The sequence below is a fragment of the Tachypleus tridentatus genome, chromosome 10 (assembly GCF_004210375.1).
Source record: "Tachypleus tridentatus isolate NWPU-2018 chromosome 10, ASM421037v1, whole genome shotgun sequence".
In the NCBI taxonomy this organism is placed as follows: Eukaryota; Metazoa; Arthropoda; class Merostomata; order Xiphosura; family Limulidae; genus Tachypleus; species Tachypleus tridentatus.
Window position 1 is genome coordinate 141,917,232 of NC_134834.1, and position 24,512 is coordinate 141,941,743.

Below are 24,512 nucleotides of genomic sequence, written 5' to 3' on the forward strand. Positions count from 1 at the left end.
GCTCTCATTTCCTCACGATCTACCAACAACTGTTAGCTATAATCCAATAACTTCTGACATTTTACTTTTCCTCTTTCAAAGCCACAAAATGGTGTCGTTTGGTTAATCGCAGGTTTCTTTCCAAGCTTTTTGACGTTGAATAAAACGTACATGTGTTTAAGTACTAGAAATTAAGACTCCAAAAACAATATAAATCAATCACGTGAAAATCAAGTACCTTAAACATTAAGGGGAGAATAGGCACATCTTTCAGCTGAAGTTTGAATTTTTTTGTTATATACTTTGTATTCTTAACGATTTAATTAGTTTTATCAGACAAAAAGGAGTGGGAAATTAGAAGACACACAGAAGTACTAACACTTGGTTAAACTTGTGGAATTAAGTTTCTAGACAAAATAATAAAATATATATTGAGAAATATTATACTTTTAGTAGATTTATCATAGCATAATTTTTGAGTTATTAAACATTGCACTTTTCCAGGTTTACCGTAACAATGATTTGTGAGTTCTCACAAATAGCTGCCCCCCGCTACTACAGCGGTATGTACACGGATTTACAACGCTAAAATCAGGGGTTCAATTCCCCTCGGTAGGCTCAGCAGATAGCCAGATGTGGCTTTGCTCTAAGAAAACACACACACAAATAGCTTTTTATCAGATGTATATCGGAACATGATTTGTAGGTTGTCAAGGAATGCACTTGATCAGATTCATCGTAACATAATTTATTAATAGACACATTTTCCAAAAGTTATCTTTAGACTACAGATTCATTTCATATTTAGATTTGTTCCGTAAAATTTTTATTTTTTATATCCTTTTAGAGATCCTCTCTCAACCGTCTGCTGCTAATGACCCAGAACATCTGAAAAAAGCAAAAGCTTTATTTAACAGTTGCAGAAATGAAAGTAAGTTAGCCAACTTCCATGTGATAAGACAAAACATTACAAAGAAGAAATGGGACTGAACTTATTATTGTTTAAAACGGTGAAAATGAAGCGACGTGCTGTTCGGAGAACGTTAAATGAAGATGGGTGACAGAAACAATATATATTAATAAAACATACCTCGTTTCGGACGAATGCCCTTCTTCAACGTATATAACTAACCTACAACCATACGAACATATAACTCATAAATACCTCATTGATGAAACTTTGTTTGTTTGATTTTGATTTTGTGAAAAGCTGCTCGAGAATATTGTGACATTAACTAAAATATGAAAGTAAACCCACAATACAAGTTATCTGGGTACTCTTTTATCAACGAAAAATGTGATTTACCATTACATAATAACACTTCCACGACTAAAAGGACGAAATTATTTGATGACGTCAGTCGTGTTCTTGTATTATAGAGCTTCTTAATTTTTTGTTTGTTTACTTTTCTTTTACTTAATATGCTAGTATTTTCCACTGTGTCTCAAATAACCACATTATAACCATAGATGTTTGTTTGTTTTGAATTTCGTGCAAAGCTACACGAGGACTATCTGTACTAGCCGTCCGTAATTTAGCAGTGTAAGACTATTAAAAGAAGGCAGGTAGTCATCACCACCACAGCCAACTCAAAGGCTACTCTTTTACCAACAAATAGTGGGATTGACCGTCACATTATAACGTCTCCACGGCTGAAATGGCAAGCATGTTTGGTGTGACGGGGATTCGAACCCGCGACTCTCGGATTACGAGTCGAGTGCCATAACCACCTGGCCATGCAGGGCCTATAACCATAGAAAACATAGAACTTAAGCCCATATTGTACCAACACCAAGGAATCGTTTTGTATCTATACTAATCTTTTTTTTAATGTTACTCGACTCGTAATCCGAGGGTCGCGAGTTTGAATTTCCGTCACACCAAACATGCTCATTCTTTCAGCTGTGAGGGCGTTATAATATATCGATCAATCCCACTATTCGTTGGTAAAAGAGTAGCCCAAAGGTGGTGATGATTGGCTGGCTTCCCTCTTGTCTTACACTGCTAAATTAGGAATTGCTAGCGCAGACAGCCCTCGAGTAGCTTTGTGCGAAATTTAAAACAATCAAAACCTTAATATTAACTACCATATAGTATGTTAGATACTTACAACGCCATCTACGATGTTACATCTATCATTACTGTCATCTGAACGATGCGTTATCAATAACAGCCACTTTTTCAAATTAACCTGATGATCATCTGATGAGGTCGAAACATTATTACTAGTTTTGTGCTTTTCAAATAAACATCTGGAATACTAGTATCAACCGGCTCTACTATTAAATTATATTTTCACAAAATCTACGGTGCACGTTTGTAAAAAGTAACATATCAAATCCATCTTTTGTCCCACCCAAATCACTTCCTAGTAGGCTTTTCCTTAACACCGAAAGTCACTAAGGAACACAAAAGTGCTAATTATTTTCACAGCACAACAATTTCAAAGCTACGGCTTGAATGTCAAAAGCAAGAAACCTGAAATTCCATTTTTTGTACATTCATATGGTTGAAAACCGCTTAATAAAGGGAGTGCTTAAAATTATGCAGTTTAAGTGATTTTTATCAAACATATTTAACTACTGAATTCTAATGCTTTACAAGGTTTTCAATGTTCAAACTGCAATTATATGAAATAAATATATTTTATAATTTCCCTATTCGGCGCTTATTTCCATGTTCGTAATTGTTGGTTCTTTAAATATTTGTTTTGTAATACTGCTATTTTGTATGAGTATATTTCTCTATTTAAGTTATGATAATATTGGATGGAAATTTCAAATAAGACATATCTAATGCCCATACTAATACATTCCTTTAGCACACAGAGCATCAGAAGGCGCTGGTGTACTGCTTAGGGATCTTGATTATTTCGGTGGGTGGCCGATTTTGAAAGGAGGTTCTTGGAATGAAAGTAATTTTGATTGGATCGACGTACTTCAGAAGATGTACAGACGCGGATATAACAAAGATATTCTGATTTCTGTGAGTGTGAACGTAGACGTAAGAAATATGAACTCTTTAATTCTCTTGGTGAGTATATTTTCATCCCTTAAAACATCTTTAGGGTTCAAATTTTCTGCTTAGGTCGTCATTCGTTTGAAATGAAGTACATTGTTTGACCTCGTTTATTCACATATATTAATCAATCAGTCATACTGCTCTTACGAATGAAAAATGTCTCAACTCCATATGATAAATCAATCTTAACTTTAAAAAAGTGTATTAAGTATTTTGTTTTGTTAAAACTGTTGATCAACAAGTCTGGCTATATAATGACTGAACACATTGCTAGCAAAATTACCGAATTAAAATACACTACAATTACAGCAGTTGTAGGTTCATGATAAGATGAGATTGATAAGCGCGCAAGCAGTCCTGATGAAGCTTTGGAGGATATCTAAATCATACGTAGATTTGTCTTATCAAGACAGGCTCCAGATTACAAAAGCGATTTCCGTGGTTTTTCGTGTATTATGGGCCTGTTTCATTTATCTGTAAACCGACGTTCGTATTTATTAGGTTGAGGAATAATTCGTGAGCGTTTTTAAATAATTTCATTCAAGCATTACATGCAAGACTATACAATACTTCAATGCATGAACACATTACACCCAAAACATTTATTATGATACTTTATTTCATGTACCTAGGTATATAGTATGCATTGTTGTAAACGAAATTGCAAGAAATTAAATGCGAAAAGCAGATGGTGTCGAAAACGCTCGATTTTGTCCACTTGATATTCCATTTAATGAGCTGAAAATGAAAGCAAAAATTAAAGACATATGAAAATCAAACACACCATCTATTAGAGCAAGAAATTATCTACCAAATGACATGAAATATTTTGCGAAAGCGTTTTATTTATGAATATATTTTTTTAACTTGAAAAAACGTTCACGAATTATTTCTCAACCCAATATATTGTTCCTCTTGCCGCAGTCCATAGTTTCCATGTTAACACTTTTAATTGCTAGCAGTTGACAGTGGCGCACGGTTAAACATTTGACAAGACGATTGAACATTGATTACAGAGTATAACACCAATAATGTTCCTGTTGACTATATCTGTAGAGAAGTTCTTGATACTGAGTTGCAAAAGATATGATAATATAAAAATAATTGTGCTTTTAATATTGTTCAATATAAAAAAAAGATCTTTTCCTTAGCCAAATTAACAGAAGTTCGAGGAAGAAGCACTGTTTTACCTCCCTAAACGTTAGAAAGCTCTGAATATTTCCATATAATGTCTTATGATTCACAGCTGCTGGACTATTAAATATGTAGATTGCAAATTTAATATCATATCTTTAGCTAACTTCTTATACATGGCAGAAGAAATATGGCCCGGCATGGCCAGGTGTGTTAAGGCGTTCGACTTGTAATCTGAAGGTCACGAGTTCGAATCCCCGTCACACCAAATATGCTCGCCTCTTCAGCTGTGGGAGCGTTATAATGTGACGGTAAATCCCACTACTTGTTGATAAAAGAGTAGCCTAAATGTTGGCGGTGGGTGGTGATGACTAGCTGCCTTCCTTCTAGTCTTACACTGCTAAATTAGGGACGGCTAGCGCAGATAGCTCTCGTGTAGCTTTGAGTGAAATTCAAAAAAAAAAACAACAGAAGAAATATATTAAAATTCAATACATTGTTGAATTGATTACACTGGGGAACACTTTTTCAGTAACTTTGAGTTGCATTGGATATTTTAACTGATTCTGAAGGAGTTTTAGGCGCTGATTTCAAATCTGAAATTAGTTTTTCTCTATAAGCACTAGTTTGTATGCAATTTGAGGTTAATGAAATTGTACAAATGTGAACTTGCGTAAACCATGTATAAGCATTTTCACGTCCATTTTTTGAACAGCCACCTTGATAAGTTCCCTGACAACCTGGGGGCTGTGAGTGACGAACAAGGAGAACGATTCCACCAAGACCTAAAGGTCATGGAAGAACGCTACCAAGGGCGCTGGGACAAAAGTATGATGGCTGACTACTGCTGGAGCATTAAACGAGATTGTCCAGATGAAGTGTACAAACGCAAATTCCTACCTGAATAAAATACACAAACAAATTGATAAGCTATTCCTATAATTTCCTATAATAACGAAACATTAAAAAATAAATAAAAATGTCAAATTGCATAAAATCTGTAGCTTGCAGACAAAAACCGACTTCAGATTTGAAATCAACACACTCAAATTGACTATAGAAAGGTCTTTTTTTAAATGCAACAAAATGAGTGTTCCCCAGTGTTATCTGTGAATAAGCACAACAAACTAAATGTAACCTTGTTCTGAGTGACTCTTTCCTCTATTTCACACACGTTTTTCTTGTTTGATTTGATATGAAAGTCGTTATATGCCATTAATATTTATATTATAATTAATACAACAATTGATACAAATATGTTTATTACACGCTCTTTTATTCGTCCAGCAATTATCACCAGTGTGTTTTTCTTCTTCCAAGTTCCTCTATTTGTATCAGCTAAAACTAATAATTTATTGTATACCGACGTACGTATTATGTTTTTTGTCGTACACCTCTCTCTAAACATGAAAGCTACAAGCTTTCACCGTGATCAGATAACTGTTCTTGACATTTATACTTTCTATGTGTTTCGAATCGTTCAAATTTGGTAGGAAGTTGTTAAACATATTGTTTCTTTGTTGTTGGTTGTTTCGACTACACAAAAATTGATTCAATACTTAGTAATGCTTTGGAGTTGTTGTAATGCTTTGGAGTTGATGTGATGCTTTGGAGTTGATGTAATGCTTTGGAGTTGTGTTTTTTATTTCAGTCTACTTTCCTTAGCCCTCTAGTTTATACAATACTTAGGTGTTGATACATGTCCACAGTATAGTGTTTGACTAAGGTTAAATTGTGTTAACGTGGCAACATTTGACAACGGATTTTTATAAACTATTGTCAAAGGGTGTTTACTTTGTATAATCAACAACTTCTTTATCAGTACGTCTTTGTACTTGTTTCTTCATAGATACTCAACGGGCAGACTGCTTCACACTATTTCAGCTGTCGATTATCAAACGCACTGTCAAACCACGAATCTGACAACGTACTTCGGTTCTATCTCTTTCAAAAAAATTGTTACAGTTGGAATAGTAACAATGAAACTTTTTAACTGTGGTTAACTCTAAGTGGTAACTTATGTTAGTTAGTTAAGCTAAATAAGCTCAAATTTTAACATATTGGCCTCGTGGTACAAATACTTCTCACTTCATTTAGTTAGATTATAACTTGAAACTAATATAAGATTCTCACATTACAGAGTTGGGGTATCATTTAAGTAAATCTAGGTTAAGGGGAAAAATGTTTGTTTGTTTAGGATTTTCGAGTAAAGTTGCATAAATGTTACTTGTACATAGCCGTCTCTAATTTTGAACTTGTAAATTAGACGGAAAGTGGTCATTAACACCCACCACCAACTTATTAGGCTATTATAAAGAAGTAGTTGGATCATTATGTACCCTATAACCGCCCTAACGTATGCAGTGTGATCTTCTTTTATTTGTTCGTTGTTAACAGAACACGAAATATTGACTTTCGGAAGGATACAAAATTCGGCATTTTAACATCTTAGCTACTACTGACCCAAAAATTATGATTGAACTTAAACAAATAAAAACTGATATGAAGATGTACCAAACAGTGAGCTAAAGACGACAGATAATGGTACAAATTAATGGGTAACATGAAATAATTAGAATATTATTATCTGCACATACTGGTCACTTAATTACGTCGCCTCCATTTCTTCAATTACATTGACTTATGTAAAATAGACTGATCGTATAATGTACCAGGTGGTATTAAATAGATGCCATCAAAACGATTTCTCTGATTTTCTGATATTAGGAGTGTTGTTTACAAGAGACATTCTCTTAACTCTCTGAGTTATAAGAGTTACAGTTAATTCCTTAGCGTGGATGGTGGATGGTAAAATGCTATTGATTGATATAATTCTCTCTAGTCAATAGTTCAAAATCATAGACAGCTGTAGATAGCAATAAAGCTTTACCATAAATTAAAACACTGAACGACAGAGTGCGTGATAGGAATGAGATAAGTGGCAAAGTTTCGGGCAACTTCTTTACACGCCTTCAGGTTACAAAATATGTTACATAAGGAAAGTGTGTACAATAGATTTCTGGTGCAAAATGCTTGTTGTTTTAAGCATTAAAAATCTACAAGTTGAAATTTTGCAACTGAACAGATGTCACGAATTGCACTTAATGTTAAGAAATAATCTATTTTTTATGGAGTCATTCATGCTTTCCCTTTCAGTGTATAAGTGGAGTTTTCACTGACTAGTAATCTGTAACACTAAATAAAAACAACAAAATTCGCATATTGGTTATCACAAGAATCTATGGTAATAAGAATAGTTAACGATGTTTACTTTGTAGATGAGACATTGATAGCTTGTTGGTCAGTATCATAATAACCTGTCCTTTGATAACCTTCTGTTTGTTTATTTATTTGGAATTAAGTACAGAGCTACGCAATGGGCTATCTGGGCTCTGTCCACCACAATTATCGAAACTCGATATGCAGCAGTGTGAAGCCGTAGATATACTGCTGTCTGCTGTGCTACAGAGAGTTGACAACCTGGTGGTCAGTACCATAATAATAATCGATCCTTTCGTGACCTATCGGTAAGTTCCATGATAATAACCCATCCGTTGATAACCTGTTGCTCGGTACCATATTATTTTTGAACTAATGCCTGGTGTGTGGGATCAATGATATTATTACCAATGGAAAAATAACATTACGAAACGAAGTACTGTTATAAACAGATCAGGTTCAGAACAACATTTAAGAAATATAACATGAAATGATTTCATTAAAATTGTAATTTCCGGAAATATATAAGCAACGAAACTAATATAATTATCCAAGTTTTAAATCCATAAAATTATACGTAATACATCTATCATGAAAACATCTCGTTATTAAAATATTTATCCTACACTTTTAGACCATGGTGTAAAGTTATCAGAATATTTACCCTACCTTTAATAATTCCTTAATAATAATTCTTTAATAATACCTTGAAAGAAATAGGATGAAATAAAACAATAAACTACACAGGTTACTTTTCAATAAATGTGATTTTATTGTTCCAATTACAAACCGTCTCTCGATACTAATTATTTTGCTATTTTTGTGAAAGGACTGAAGAAAAAAATGGTTTAGAAGAAACCAATAGGTGGATAAATATATACTACAGAAATCAGCAGGTGTTATATGGCTATTATTAAATCAACTATAAATCATTTCTGTTGTTCTGATACGATAATCAGATATTTGGTTATTTTTCTCGTAAAAACAATAATTACAATTGATTTAATCATTTATGAAATGCCTCCTAGTGGTACGTCTGTGGACTTATACTGTTAGAAATTGGGTTTTGATACTCGTGGTGTGCAGAGCATAGATAGCGCATTATGCATAAATACAATACAAACAATTTAATGAAATATGTCACCTAATTCTGTTATCACCCTTTCTAGGATTTTTAATCTTATCTCTCTCTGTGTGTAATTTCAAGCATTACGTTTTACTTAACATACTGAATTATTTGTTTGTTTTTTATCTGTTGAGCCCAGGCTACACAATGGGCTGTGTGTTACCCGTTTATCATGGATATCTAATTCTTATTTTTAGCGTGATCAGTCCGCAGACCTTCCGTTGAACCACTGGAAAGTGTGGAAACCTTACCGATTTAAGTGTCGTTTGTCAATGTTTAAGAATATGCCTAAAGAAGTATGAAAGTCTCTGAAAAACAATGTATATAGAAACATTCTGATCGATAACCTCTCTAATACTACACTGTGGACCGGCATAGCCAGATGGTTAGTGTGCTTCATCATTAATCTGAAGGTCCTTGGTTCGAATTCCCGTCCCACCAAACATGCTCGCCCTTTCAGCCGCGGGTGCGGTCTTACGTGACAGTCATTTTCACTATTTGTGAGCCAAAAGGGTAGTCCAAGTTGACGACGGATAGTTATAAAACTTATTTCAAGAAACTTCAGAAGCTATATATCAAGTTATTTTCCAACTAACCTTTAAGACAATGCATGACCCAAGTATCATATTTCATTTTTTTTTCCTACTTATATTTGATATTGTTATATTAATGTCAATTTCAAATGAATTTGCTCTTTTATTATTGATCCCCAGTTGTTCATTGGTAATTCTTAAAGCTTATAATTCTAAATATCGATTTTCGGTGGGCACAGCACAGATAGCCCATCGTGCATCTTTGTAATTAACCACAAAAACAAATTACTTTGACATTTGATTAATTTAAACTGTTTTAACGTACAATGCTATTTACGCTTTCTATTACAATATTATGTACTTTTATAAGATCATTTATTACACTATGTAACAAAATTTTTACTTTTTCTTACTCCTGAGCAGAAAGTGTTATTTCCCAATTGTTTGTGCCTAAAGTAAATGGAAAAGACCTATTTTTCTCTTCAAACTTTGCTTCTTTGATCTGGGAGCGTATAACGAAAACATGATGGAAGACTATGTTTGGGGACTGATACGTGAAAGTGATTTACATTACATTCGCAAATCTCAAAAAACTACTCACTTCTAAACATTTTTGTATAACTTAGTATAAATACATGTATCTTGATTCATATGTTGTTTTATTCAGACCTTATGTGAATGAAAATATTTAAATTTGCCCGTTTTTACATAGAAAATATGTTAATTTCTAAATTTAATTACCCAGGTCACGAAACCAAAGTTTGAAGAGAATAATGGCCATTTTTCTGTACTTTTACAACATAAGTAATTAAGAAATAACACATATTATCCAGAAACAAATTTTGTGTTACATAGTGTTATGTTTATTATATATGTTATATAGATTTGCAAGTTGGGTTCTTAGGTTTTTTATTTTTTAAGTATTTTAGTTGTTAATTTAAATTTCTGTTCAAATAACTCATTTTATTCTTTATGATTTAAACTATTTGTTTTATATTACTTGATTTTAAATCTCGTGTTTTTAATTTTGTGATGTCTCTATCCCACGACGTTTAAATTCAGAAATCAGACGTTCTGTTATTCTACCTGAACAGACAGCTTCACACGAGCCCTTCAGTAACAACGGCCGATGGCTCAATGATAAACTTGAGGACTCATAACGCTAAACGTATAGTTTTGATATCCGCAGACGGCAAAGCTCAGATAGACCTTTCTGTAACTTTGAGTTTCGTAACAAACAAACAAAAAGCACATCTTTAACTAAGTAAACATCTGTGTAACATCCTAAAATATCCATATTACCATTCAGTCATTGAAATAGGAATAAACATTTGTAAGTTATTTGTATTGTCAATTTTAGATATACATGACTGTTTCAGTTTAATGTGAGTGTTAAGATTTAGATAGTTTATCTAGTGGGAGCATTTAATTTGTTTATTTTTTAAAAGCGACAGTTCATCGCACGTTTATTTACGTAATTATTTACGTATCGTAGGTTATGTAGTTCAACTGTTATGAGTTGGTGATTTTTATATTATAGCGTCATGTTACCAGAAACTTCTAGGTTTTTCTCGTTGTTTTAATCGAATACTATTGTATCATAATATCGTTTAATGCGTGGAACGTTTCAGACCTCTGTCGGTGTATAAATACAAGTAAAAATTTAGTCGATGGATAGAAAAGAACATACGGTGATTTCTGAGGTGGCATGCTCAGAGATTGTATTGTAATAATAGAGTAAAGAAGAGTAATTTGTAAATTATCTTCTAAAGTAATTAAACCAACCTGTGTAAACAATGACGAAACAAAAACCAATTATTAAAAGCTCTGAAAACAAATATAATATCCAACAGTGTAACGAACATTTATATATACGTTTTACTTGTTATAATATTATTTTAAAATAGGTAGTTTGCATGCTGTTTGTTTACCGTTAAAATTTATGGCCAACAAGTTAGACACTTACTCTAAAGAATTCGTCCCAATCATACATAAACTGTGAGAGCCAGTAAAAATACTTTTTATTAAATCTTACACACACAAAAAAAATGAAAACTTCACTAGGCCTCGCTCATTCGTGAAATGAAGAACAACTACACATGCCAGTTTAATGCTTGGGCATATACGATTGAAAATTATTTAAATTTTGCTTTCTGACTTGAAGAGTGGTATCAATCCTTCACTAGAAAAAATGTAAAACTGTCAACCGACAATTGGCCCTAAAAATTAACGTGTGAACCAGAAAAGCATGACTTCAACAAGAAATGATAGCTTAGCGTTTGACATGGTTAGAACATCATGTCTATTGTCACTTCCTTTTCCGAGAATAGAGTAAAAATATGGTGACAACTGTAGCCTATGATGTTGTATGAAACATTCTCGTGGTAGGAGTTTGTTCTTTCTATTACCCTTATAATGTTTAATAACACTCATCAGCCATGTCTACCTCATGATGTCACAATTTTCCAAGTTTATCAGTATCAGCTAGAAGAATATGACAATTACTTTAGTAATTCTTCTTGACTTGCCATAAAAAATAGTCAACATGATTCAGCAACATTGAGATGAATTGAGTATTACACTGACCATCGAAGTCTTGACCAATATTTGTGAATCAGGTAAAAACTATTAATACTAGTAAGTGAATATAACGAAGAATATAACAATATAACGAAGAACAGGAGAATTTCGACTTCTCTGAAGTCTCCACCGTGCCGAGTCCAAATCATTGTCGTTGCGAAAATGGTCCGGCATGATATTAGTTAAAGTTCCGATTAAAGTGCAATTATATAAATTATAATAGTCTAGAAAAACAAATTTTCTATTCTTTATATTTTATGTGCGATGTTAGCATTTTAATGTTATAAAATAAACACCATTTTATAATTTTATATGGTAAATGATTATTTTTACTTAATTGTACAAAATTATACAAAGTTATTATATTACGTCAAACATTCTCATTTATGTGTTTGATGTTATTTCTTTAGTGAAAAATCTTATGTTAATTATTAAAACAAATTATTTGTTTTTATATTCACATAGATCGGTACTGCTGACCTAGGAGTTGCCTCTAGGGATGTTTTTATTTCAGTTACTTCTGGTAACACCCGATTGTCAGCATATCGTACATTTCTTCGTAAAACGACTTTGCTGTTAGGTGCTGAGTTGGATGCAAACAGCACAGAAGCTGAGCTGCATGAAGCTTTGAATGTCGAGATTTTTTTGGCCAATGTGAGGACATTTTTTTCATTTATATATATATGAAGTTTTAATACTCAAATCAGTTAGTAGAAAATAACAGCACAGGAATTAAATCTTTTATACAGGTTTATAACCAAAAACGTTTTCTAATATAATTTATTTTCATTACCATCTTTGCAGATTTCCACCTCTACTGATATTCTGGCTTTCCAAAACATCATGACAATCGGAGAATTGAACCAACAACTACCAGAAGTAAATAATTTCACACATAAGATCAATATTTCGTATATCTTTCTCACAAAACCATAAACATAAATGGTAATGTCTATATTTTAATGTAAATATTGCAATACAGTAATAGACTTGATTGAGTATTAGTAAAACTATAATTAAAATAACCTAAGAAAAATAGCTTAAAGCTTACATCCATCTAAATATTGTCAATGATCAAGTTGAAGGATAGTATCGAACGTATATAGATAATAAGCAGTTAACAGTTGCATTGATCTCCATTTCTTGGACAAAACATGCTAAACACTACACAGTCAGATTGGTTTTAAAAATCAAAAAAGATTCAACTGAAAACGCCATTAAAACTAACAAGGAAAATCTACCCCACGGCACAAGTACTAGGCCTATTTTCCATGACACAAAACCTAAAACAAAATCAACACCACTAAATACGTATTAGCCCTAACTTCCAATAAACAAAGTTCACCATAACTTCCAAAAGACAGAATTCAGTACGTATAAAGGCTGGATTACATTTTACCCTAACTAAGTTTTGTTTCGAGTACACTAGTTTCGAATAAACATCAAACGAGTTTTTATTCTGAAGTCTATGCAGGTCATTTCTATAATCTACAAATTGCACATTGAAGCAATTCAAACATAAATAAAGCTGTATTCCACATCATTCACATTATACATATGACAGTTTTTCACACTGACTTTAATGCGTTATTCTATTATTTTCGCGTTTACCTGCATTGGCAGCATAAGCCCTTCTAAATGTTACCGAGTACATCACGTGCTTCAACACTATTATATAAGAATCTTATATAATATTATTGAAGTTGAAACGGTTTTTACAACATTATTTTCTTTATATTATTGTAGGTTCAATAATCATTACACTATTCCTTTAGATTGACTGGCTTCGACTTGTGAATGGTTTTCTGCCCATCAATGTTACGGAAAATGAAAAGCTTGTTGTACCAAATATGGCGTATTTGAAGGCATTCACTAATTTTGTTACAACATTGGATGCAGAAGGGTGAGTACTTGGCTATTTTTTGACACTGCATGATTTGTACAAACTTATTACATTCTTACCTATTTGAGCTGGAACGAAATCATCATCGAGACTTTAACATGACGAAGGATTATCTTATAAACCAGAAAATCAAAATATTTAAAAGAACGTAAAAGGTAGATTTTTTTTCCCAAAGGAAAAAATGAGGTATAAAGTATGTAAACAATATCAATTAAAAATAATTAATAAGTGCACAATGGTTATCTGTGCTCTATCCACCGCGGGTATCGAATCCCGTTTTTTTGCGGTGTGAGTTTGCAGACATACTGCTGTGCCACTAGGGGCAACTGTGTTTTCAATAAGTTTGTTTGTTTTGCAATTTCGCACAAAGCTACTGAGGGCTATCTGTGCTAGCCGTCCCTTATTTAGCAGTGTAAGACCAGAGGGAAGGCAGCTAGTCATCACCACCCACCGCCAACTCTTGGGCTACTCTTTTACCAACGAATAGTGGGATTGACCGTAACATTATAACGCCCCCACGGCTGGGAGGGCGAGCATGTTTGGCGCGACTCGGGCGCGAACTCGCGACCCTCAGATTACGAAGTGCACGCCTTAACGCGCTAAACCATGCCAGTTTTCAATAAGATTTCTGATATTTATCAATACGTTTCAATCATAAATGATCTTCTGGCTAACAATAAACAGTTTACCCCTGAAGGAGAAACGTGCACCTTTCGAAAGCGCGCGGGTATTGAGGTTTTATTCATTTTAATTAAGACTACTTAAACCTACATGTTTTTCTAATGAATAAACTGTCGAAACTGTGAAAAGAATTTTCAAAAAATAACATATCACATGATTGACATTGAAAAAATACCTACATTATTATCTACACTATAATGGAAAATTTATTTTTAAAACAATTAAGTTTTAGCCGGCAGATTTTATAAATCTCTTATTTATTATTTTTCACATTTATTGTATTCAATAATTCAGCAATAAAAGCAAAATATTTACAACATATGTTTATATTTATAGTATTTGTTTATTATAGATGAACATTTAGAATGTAGTTTAGACAATAAAGTAATATTTCACTCTGATTAGATTGTTTAAGACCTATTGTGTAGCATAAATCGTGTGTTTTGTTCGAAAATAATTGCTTTGCCTATTTAGCTAAAAACCATCCAATATTTTGAATACGATTTTTAACAATTAATTTTAAAATTTTTAAAATTAATAAGTATTGAGTATAACAAAACGTTTTGAAAACCCTTTACAGAAAACGGGCTTTAGCCAATTATATGATGTATCGAGCAGTTCTGTCAGCTGTTTTACATTTAGACAAGTCTTTTCGAGATTTATTTGATGAGTTTCAGAGTGCTTTGCGTGGATATGAGTATAACCCTGACGTGTGGATTACTTGCAGTGACGTTACGTCGTATTTTTTCGATTATTCTTTGTCATCTACCTACGTTAAATCTTACTTCAAGGGTGCTAAAAAACATGCAGTAAGTGTTCTGTTTTGGCATAAATAAATGACCCCTACGTGGATAATTTTTTACACGGAGTAAGTCTGTATATCAGTACTTCTAAATAAACAAAATGGTTGCAGTTTATTCAAAACGTAATAATAACAATGTCATTCTGTAAATTCAATAATAAACTGTTATTTATCCTAAACTAGTGTTTAAAATAATTCTTTTCTTTTTAATTTATTTGTGTATTGGAGCCTAATGAAAGATAAAATAGGAAAATACGAGAAAATGATTACAATAAGAATGTACGAGTATTTGATCAGATCATGTAAGAACATAATACAAACGACTTTCAAAAGTACAGTTATTGCCTAATATAAATACGAGCGTAAATCTTACTTTTAGTTTACTTTCCCACATCTAATATAATAAAACTTTTTATTAATTACTTGTAGCCTTTACATTTTAAACACAATGAACAGACAGCAGCAATGTGAATACTGATCATTCATATAAAGTATTTCTTATATCTAATAGTTGTAGAAGCGTGTGTTTATAGCCACAAATTGCACTAGTGAAAGATTTTTATAAACTTTTTATCTTACCACTATTCCTAAACTCATGAGCTTTAAACAATGCTTGTTACGTCACATAAAATACCCTAAGATTTTCACAGATTGGAAGCCATTACAAACTTTTATAGTTTGAATTTGTTTTCCTTAACTACAGAACAGTTCTGTGACTAGAAATGTTTTAATGTTCCTTAAAGACACAAGTAATTATATTTCTTCATAACGGATACCTACACATCTTTATGCGTTATTATACCCTTTCTTTACATAGCAGCCAGTTTATTATGAAGTAAATGAAATCTAAGTATTTCTGATACCCTAAAACGCAAAATCTGCCAAAAAGCAAGTCTTTTCACCTGTCAGTATTTTCTCTGAACACACTTTATTAATTTTAATACTTAAGATCCATTCTTCACATGATGACACATTTATTCATAATTTCAAAACCTTTTGTCATTTTCTTACAGTGGTTCAAGTTGTCTAGGTTTTCTACTACATTTTTTACTTCAGTGCTTAAAAATGCAAAATGTTATTGATTTACGAGTGAGATAGACACTTAGATACGTTTTATTAGATAGTGTTGAGTTTAAAAATAAGTGTCGACCTTAATCACGTGTAGATTATAAGTAAACATACTTAATAGATTGTTTTTTTCTGTAGGTATAAACTGAATTACATTTAAGGTCTTTTCTTTTACTCTCTTCTAGGCTTTGCATATGGCCGACAATATACGACAACAGTTGAAAGCTTCTATGGAAACTGCAACTTGGATGGACTCCACTACACAACAGAGAGCATTGAGTAAAGTGAAGTATCTTGTTCACCACAATCTTAGTCATAATGTTTTATCAAAATCATTTTCCAAAACGCTTTAAATATTCGACGCATAACTGACGTCTGTGTTCGATTTTGTGATTACGTTTAAAATATTGAAAAAACGTTGTAAATTTATGGAAATATGTAGGTTTTGTCTTGTTTTCACCTATTATGTTAGTTTATTACTTGCAATATTAATAAAAAGAAATAAGTAGAACATAATTCAAAACTAAAACTTTGAAACTCTTGGTTATATTTACAGTCGTCTGTCATCTCACTTTGTTATATAAATGAAAGTCTGTACACATCTCGTAATTATTTTATTTCTAAGTAGGATGGATAAAATATTTACCATCAATGAAAACTGGTTAAATTATTTCGAGCCAGCCGCCCCTAAATGGAACAGCAGTATGTCTGTGGAATTACAAAGCGAAAAACCTGGTTTCGATAACCCTGGTGTGCAGAGCACAGGTAGCCAATTTGTGCACCTTTGTGCTCAATTCCAAACAAACAAACAAACAAACTTTCTAACCAATAAATGTTCGCATCGGGAACAATTGGTTGGTTTATTTTCACAACAAAAACTAATTTAACTCGTTAGATATTAGGTGAAGACATATTCCTGTTTTTTTTCTACACGCCATGTCTTCAGACCACAACTAACCACGCCGCAATACTACAAAGCAGAGTTTCTATGGCCCTAAGTTTCTAAACCACCATTTCTATAAAATCGTATAGTACAACTTTCTTCTATCTGTAAGTTTATATACATTTTACTAATTTATCCATTAACTCACGGTACTATTATTCCAGATAGACGCAATGACGGCTACCGTCGGCTATCCCGAAGAGATTCTGGACGATAATGCTGTAAATAAACTTTATACAAACGTAAGTTTTTGATAAAAATTTTGAATTGACACAAATAACATTCGATATCAAATAAAGCGTCAGCTACTTTCTATGTTTCAAAAGTCTTAAATTCAAACGCATTCAAACTCAGCTCAAACAAACAAAAAAACGAAACAAACTTTTTATTAAGCTAACGTACCAAATGACGTCAAGACAACTCAACAAATACGTTGAATAACTCAAACTAACTCAACAAAACATTTCAATACCTAAACTCTAGGCCGTAAGTTTAATTTTTTTTAATCAAGTCTAAATGTTGTATTTTTTGATGAAGTACACATAATTTATTTTGTACCTGTTATCGCTTTCTTTAGATAACAGTTGGTCAACACTACTTTGAAAACGTTCGTCTACTCCATTTTTATTACTCTCAACACATGATGTCACAGCTAAGAGAAATATACAACAAATCAAGGTTAGTTCTGTACAGAGTTCCGGGTTTCATTTATCTTGGCTCTGGTTACAGCTCCCGATTCGTAATCTGCAGGTTGCGAAATCGAAACTCGTCGCTGAAGATGTTTGTTTTTTCTATCGTAGAGATATTATAATTTGACGATCAATTCTACCATACGTTCGTAAAGACTAGTTTAAGTGATGGCGATGGATCGTTTTGACAACTACCTACCCCCTATTTTATTACTTCAAGATTAAGGATTGCTAACACAGTTATATTTAGGTTAGCTTTGTGTGAAATCTAAAAAAAAATCAAACTTAAGGAAGTCCATAAACACACAGTGACAGTTTAATATCTAAAGGCAAATTCTTGGGTTTTAAAGAAATGATTTATTTCACACTTTCCTTACTTCTTAGTGATTTTATCGTAGAATGATTTCAATGCATGTATAAAGTGTACAAGTGCTTTATCATGGGCTGATGTGTCAAGATTCTGGAATGTATTTTCGTTATGTTCATCCTAAACCAATCAAATTTGAGATATAATTTATTGCACTTAATCCTCCCTCACACACACGGTACCTTTTTAAATGAATGATCAATTGCAAATGGAGCTTAATTCATTTAATAATTGATTTATTGTATACTTCATAACTTGTGGAAATAATTTAACAGTGTTATAAACAGAACATAATCTGGAGTTTATTATGTATTGAAATAAATGCTGGAGATAAGGATTTGTTGCGATTACCACTAAACGTCTTTGTTAATTAATATATCTTATTTTCATCAGCCTAGAATCACAGGGAAGAAACTTACTCGTCGCTAATGCTTATTATTCTGTTCAGGAAAACTCTATTCGTAAGTAATTTTAATACATTTGTTTATATTGTTTATAGAAGTTGATGCCAAGTAGAATTAATTAATATTAGTACAACGTTTCAAGTATCATACTACAAAAGCCTAAACTGAAAATGTCTACTATTCTCCAACTTATGTTGCAAGCGTCAGAAATAAAATAAACCAGTTGTAACATCTAAAAAATTCAAATAAAATGCAACAAGTAACAATGAGCTATTCTAGTGTAATAAAAAACACAATAGTTGTGAAAAAGGGTGCGGTCAAAATAAGATTTAGCGTGCGAATTAAAAGAATGAAATCTACATAAATGGCTAAACTGGTAGTAGCTGCATTTATAGCATTGACAAAAACTTCTAAAGTAAGTATTCATTAATCAGATAGTCAGGCCGCGATTTTATTTACTGAAGGTAGGGCATGATAGTGGTTAAAATATAATACACTGCCTAACTAACTAATGAATGAATACTTGCTGTATAATCATTATTAACGCAATAAGTGCAGCTACCAGTTTGGCCACCAATTCTGATTTCTCTCATTCAAGTCGCACGCTCAGTCCTTTTTCGGCCGCCCCTTTCTTTTTTCCCACCTGGGGTGTTCCTGATAAGTATCGTGGTATTTTGTCAATACATACCAACAAACCACAGCAAACAAGAAAGTGACACTTGATAGTAACCCACAGTAGTTTCAGGATCGCAAGTCTCTTATTCGGACTAGATCTGTACTCTACAGCAGGGGTTCCAAAACTTTTTAGACTTGCGGAGCTTCATATCAGAAAGAAAAAAAACAAAACATTTCAGAGCCTTAATAAAAAAATACACTAAAATTAAAAACAACCTGTCACTAACATCAAATAAAGTTTACTTCAAGCTTTTAGAATATAAATTTATTAAAAATACCAATATTTAAAGACAAATTTTTACCTCTACTTATTTGTCCAAAAATTTCTGCTAGTAAAATGTATATCAGTAAAAGTACAGTGTACTTATTTATTTATTAGTGGCTCAGATGGGCTTGCTTTTGTTCACAAAGTAGTTCAATATTTGGAGTTATGGTTGTTACTTGTAAGAGCAAATCATCTCCAACATTTAGCCTGTTTCTAAATTTGGTCTTTATAGCTGTATACAGTGAAAATGTTTGCTCACAAAGATATGTTGTTGGAAAACGCATCAAATTTTTCAAAGCTCTGTTACTTATTTAAGGTTATTCCATAGCCATTTGAATCCAAAATTGTATAATTTCTTCTTGCTGAAATTTTGTTTTTACAGTGTAGTCAGTTCTTGCTCTTTTAAAGACAAAGCATTAGCATTTGCAGAGTCAACAAAGGGATTGTGAATCCACAGTATTTTTTTCTAAATGTGGAGGGAAGTACTCCCCAATAGTTGTAACAAATCAGATATGTGCTGCAAGACTGAAACTTTTGCATCTTTACTTAAGCAAGTTTTATTCGTAAGTAAATAAAAAACACAAAAAACGCTGAGATTTTCGAAGCAGTCAAGTTCTTCCATAAGTATACATTCACCCCAAAGTTTTAGCTTACGTTGAAGCGCTTCCATTTTACTCTGAGCTTTGAAGCACGTTACTCTGCATTGTAACATTCACTTCATTTAGATAGGTATATACATCCAAAAGGTAAGCCTCTTTCCGTATCCAGCATTCGTCTCTTAAGTTCACTCGGATAAAAATACACCTATCTCCTCACACAGTTCGAAGAACCGAGCAAGCACTTTTCTCCGAAAAAGCCATCGGACTTCAGTATGAAGCAGCAAATTTTTTTGCAAACTTCCCATATTCTCACAGAGTAAATTGAAGTTCTCGCATCGAGTGGTATTGATTTTATGAAATTGACTATTTTTATGACATCACTCAATACCTCTCAAGTCTTCTGGCATTCGTTTCGTTGCAAGTGCATGAAGATGAAAACAGCAGTGGATATTCTCGACGTCCAGGTTTTTCTTTTTTTTATGCATGCCACTGCGCCTGAAAATTTTTCAATCATAGCTGCAGCCCCATCAGTACCAAGTACTTGATCAAAGCTGCCATTGGGTTTCATGTTTTTCCATAAATAGATCGATCATTTGAAATATTTTTTCGCCTTTTCTTTGAGTAGGCAAAGGTTTGCAAATTAGTATGTATTCTTCAAAACTAGCTTCGTGAATATAGCGAATAAACACAAACAACATCGCAGAATCTGCTACATCTGTTGATTCATCCATCTGAAGCGAAAAAGTTGGATAGCTTTTACTCGCCTTATTTACTCCGTTAAGCAATTTTCTGACATATCCTTGATTCTTCGAGAAACTGAGTTGTCAGAAAGGGACAGAGATTTGATGTTTTAAAGAAATTTCTGATAAATCGTGCACTCTACCAACTCTTTTGCGCATGGTTTTACCAAATATTCTGCAATTGTATGAGCTTCACCTGCTTTTGCAATACGGTAACTAATACGATATGAAGCAATAAGAACACCTTTGTTGTCCTGTTGGACAAACGAACGAAGGATAGTTTTCCTTGGATTTAATTGCAAACACTTTCTTTTGAAATGCTCGGAAGTTGGATTTTTTAATTTGGAGTGTTTGGTTTATGGATGATGTTTTAACTTTGCTGGATACAAACTACTGTTACTCAACTCTGTTCCACATTAAACACACAACCCACTAGGCCCATCTTCATTAGCTGTCCATGTAAAACCATATTCAATAAAACTTTCATCATACTTTCTTTTCTTTCTTGTTGCAGTACTTCTTGAATCATCCTGCATTGAAGTGCTTGCATATGACGATAACACTGATGAATTCGTGATGTCGAGAAACCCACTTGTTGAAAAATTTATATGCAAAAACGGCTCGTTTGGGTTGAGAAAATATTTTACATAGAAGAGCGAACAACATTTCGACCTTCTTCGGTCATCGTCAGGTTCACAAAGAAAGAGGTAACTGACCGTAAGCTGACCACATGTTTGAAAGGGGTTGTGTAACTGAGTGTCGGAATGTAGAGGGCGTGCTTAGATGTTTGAATATATAATTTTATATTATTTATTTTATTATTATTATTTATCATATTATTTATATTGGTTTATTTTGGGTTTAAGTTGTTGTATAAGTAAGGCTTCTTTAATTTTGCGTTTGTTTATGTTTGTTTCTTTATTTAGTATTTGAGTGTTTTCTATGGTTATGTTGTGTTTATTTGACTTGCAGTGTTCGAAAACGTGTGAAGGTGACTTTTTATGTTCTTTAAATCTGGTTTCTATTTTTCTACTTGTTTCTCCAATATAGAAGTCGTGGCAGTTATCACATTGTATTTTATAAATGATGTTGGTGTGGTGTTTGTCAGTGTAGTTTTTACATATTATAGACCTCAGTTTTGTGCCTGGTGTTTGAATAAATTTGGTATTAACTGGAATGTCATATTTTTTTTACTAGTTTTTGCCAAATGTTGGTTATTTGTTTGCTGATGTCAGGAATATATGGTATACAGCAGTATATGGTTTCGTGATTTTTTGATTCGTGAGATATATTTACTTTAGTTGGTTGATTTTGCTTTCTGTCTAGGTGTGTGCGTATGTTTTCTACGGTTTGTGGAGGAAACTTATTGATGTTGATGAAGTATTGTTTTATTTTGTCTAATTCATCGTTAATTTTATCTGTTGGGCATAGTTTTATGGCTGTGTTTATTTGGTTTCTTAGTATGTTGAGTTTTTGTTTTGTTTCATGTGCTGATTCGCTCTTCTATGTAAAATATTTTCTCAACCCAAACGAGCCGTTTTTGCATATAAACCGATGAATTCGTATTAGGCCTAGACGTAGGAAGATTTTTACTCGTGTCAGATTTATTACTGATATTCAATCACTTATCCATTATAAGGCTGACAACTAATTATAAATTTGTCTAAAAACGCATTTTTATATCTTTGGCACTTCAAAAGCATTTTCACGGACACAAAATATCTTCTTAATGAAAACTCGTTAAAGCGTTTGAGTTTTATCATCGTACAATGACCTAAGATCAATGATGCCATAACGAAGTCAGAAATAAAGATTTGTGGAAAAAAGGCTAGGCAGCTAAAATAATATATTTTTCTTAAGGAAAAGGGTAGCCTATTATTTTTACTTTTGATTTTAAACAGATTTTGTTTCGGCCAAATGACAAAATATTAAGCCAGATCTGACTGCGTTTAAATCTCGAACGAAACGAAACAAAACGAAACATGATGTCATGCGGGCATATGACGTCATAGAGCTCATTGGTACCAAGTTTGTCTAATTAAACTACAACGAATCTAACCTAACCTAACAATTACCTATTATAGTTGTCATAAATATAGTTATACTTTGAAATAATTGATACTGCATCTAATTGCATCCCAATGTTTCAAATTTAGACAAGTTTCAGATGATGTCATATTTCATTTCGTTAGAGATTTAGCCGCTAATCCATATCTGGCTTTGAAAAGACAGTTGGCATTACTACCCAGGATTGACCGATGTTTCATACGAAAATTACTAGACTATCTTGTATCTCCAATGGTGCCATTTCTATGAGCAACAAGTGATGCTTCTGTCAAAGTTAACTGAAATTGTATTAACACTTTCACCGCGAGAACTTCTCTTACGCTAAATAAAATTGTCTGGCGTTTGGTAGAATAAAAGGATCAATACGCGATAAACGTGTTATATTAGATATATTTTACTTTTTTGTATAGTGTATTCTAATTCAATGTTATAGTTTTAGGAAAAAGTATTAACATTCTAAAATTTCCTCGCGGAGCTCCAGATAACTATGGCAGAGCCTGAGGGATCCGCAGAGCATAGTTTGAAAAACCATGCTTTACAGAACCAACCAGATTCTTTAAAATATATGGTGGTAGATTTTAAAACGGTGTTAGTAACTTCCTTTATAGTAACGCTATGGAATTTAAATTAACAGTTTCTTTTCATCATCCGCATGCACTAGGTACAGCAGTATAAAGCATAATTATCTACACTAATTTCTCTAAACTAATATTGCGTGATGCTAAACAATCTTTTTAGATAGAAAGTTTTCATAAAATTTAGCAAATATTTGCTGATAAAGTTTACAATGAATAATAGCCGTCCACCCGTATGATTCTTTCGAATGATTGAGCTAGAAACTGCTAATATAGTTTGTTTGGCCTAATCAATCCCTATCAATATGCAGTGCTTTAAACTCATATTTTTAGTTTTTGTACTGTAAATCAGCTGTGTTTCATCAGAACGACAAAAAGAAACTAATGAATTTCGATCTTTTACTCTTAGGTGAAGCAACAGTAAAAATTGTACACCGATAACTCACGTTTCTTTTTCCATAGACGCACCTAAGTATTTTGGTCAAAAATTGAGCTGTTTTTGTTGAATAACTTTGTGCACGTTACTTACATTTAAACTAAATTTCACAGCTAATCGTACGTTATAAGGAACTAAGATACTAAATTCGAAAAAAAAACTATACATAAAAGTAAGTAGTACTTTCTATTAAATAAAGTATCCGTACTTTTGATGCAAAAAAAAATTGGAAGAAATTCAAATCAGAATTGGAGATTTTATATCTAGATTGCCTTGAAATGTGGTGTGCGAAGTAAAGGTCTAGTAGAACCTATACAGTAAAAATATGTGATAGTTCGGATGACTACAGTCCAAACTACAGATGAAAATATCTAAACTGTCACTACTGTTAATAATGTACAGTTTGTCCTGCATAATTTTTTGAAAGTACGACACACTACGGTGTGTCTTGATTGAATGTCTTTTGTCTAATCACACTTGAATACAGCAATTGTAGGCCTAATAAGCAGCTATTTTGTAATATTTCAATATTTCATAAAGTGATTCCGTCTTCCGACTTTATAGCACTGACCATTGTGGAAAGTTATAAATTTTCGATAATATATCTTTAATTAGAAAGTTCAAAACGATGACAAATTCTGTAGTTCTATTAGCTTATCATTTACAGGCAAGATTACATCAGTTGTTAAAGCGGTGACGTACAAT

The 24,512-nt window shown here is 32.7% G+C and overlaps 1 protein-coding gene across 1 annotated transcript in view; it reads left to right on the forward strand.

Annotated features, from left to right (window-relative positions):
- LOC143230473 (neprilysin-2-like) overlaps positions 1 to 24,512 on the forward strand; it is a 79,109-nt gene that overhangs the window by 20,205 nt on the left and 34,392 nt on the right. Inside the window, exons 5-14 of the mRNA XM_076464104.1 lie at positions 827 to 910; positions 2,802 to 3,013; positions 12,059 to 12,247; positions 12,398 to 12,472; positions 13,369 to 13,496; positions 14,758 to 14,986; positions 16,233 to 16,331; positions 17,155 to 17,232; positions 17,568 to 17,668; positions 18,440 to 18,507. Coding sequence (XP_076320219.1) covers positions 827 to 910; positions 2,802 to 3,013; positions 12,059 to 12,247; positions 12,398 to 12,472; positions 13,369 to 13,496; positions 14,758 to 14,986; positions 16,233 to 16,331; positions 17,155 to 17,232; positions 17,568 to 17,668; positions 18,440 to 18,507 — 1,263 coding nt within the window. The remainder of the gene's footprint in view (positions 1 to 826; positions 911 to 2,801; positions 3,014 to 12,058; positions 12,248 to 12,397; positions 12,473 to 13,368; positions 13,497 to 14,757; positions 14,987 to 16,232; positions 16,332 to 17,154; positions 17,233 to 17,567; positions 17,669 to 18,439; positions 18,508 to 24,512) is intronic.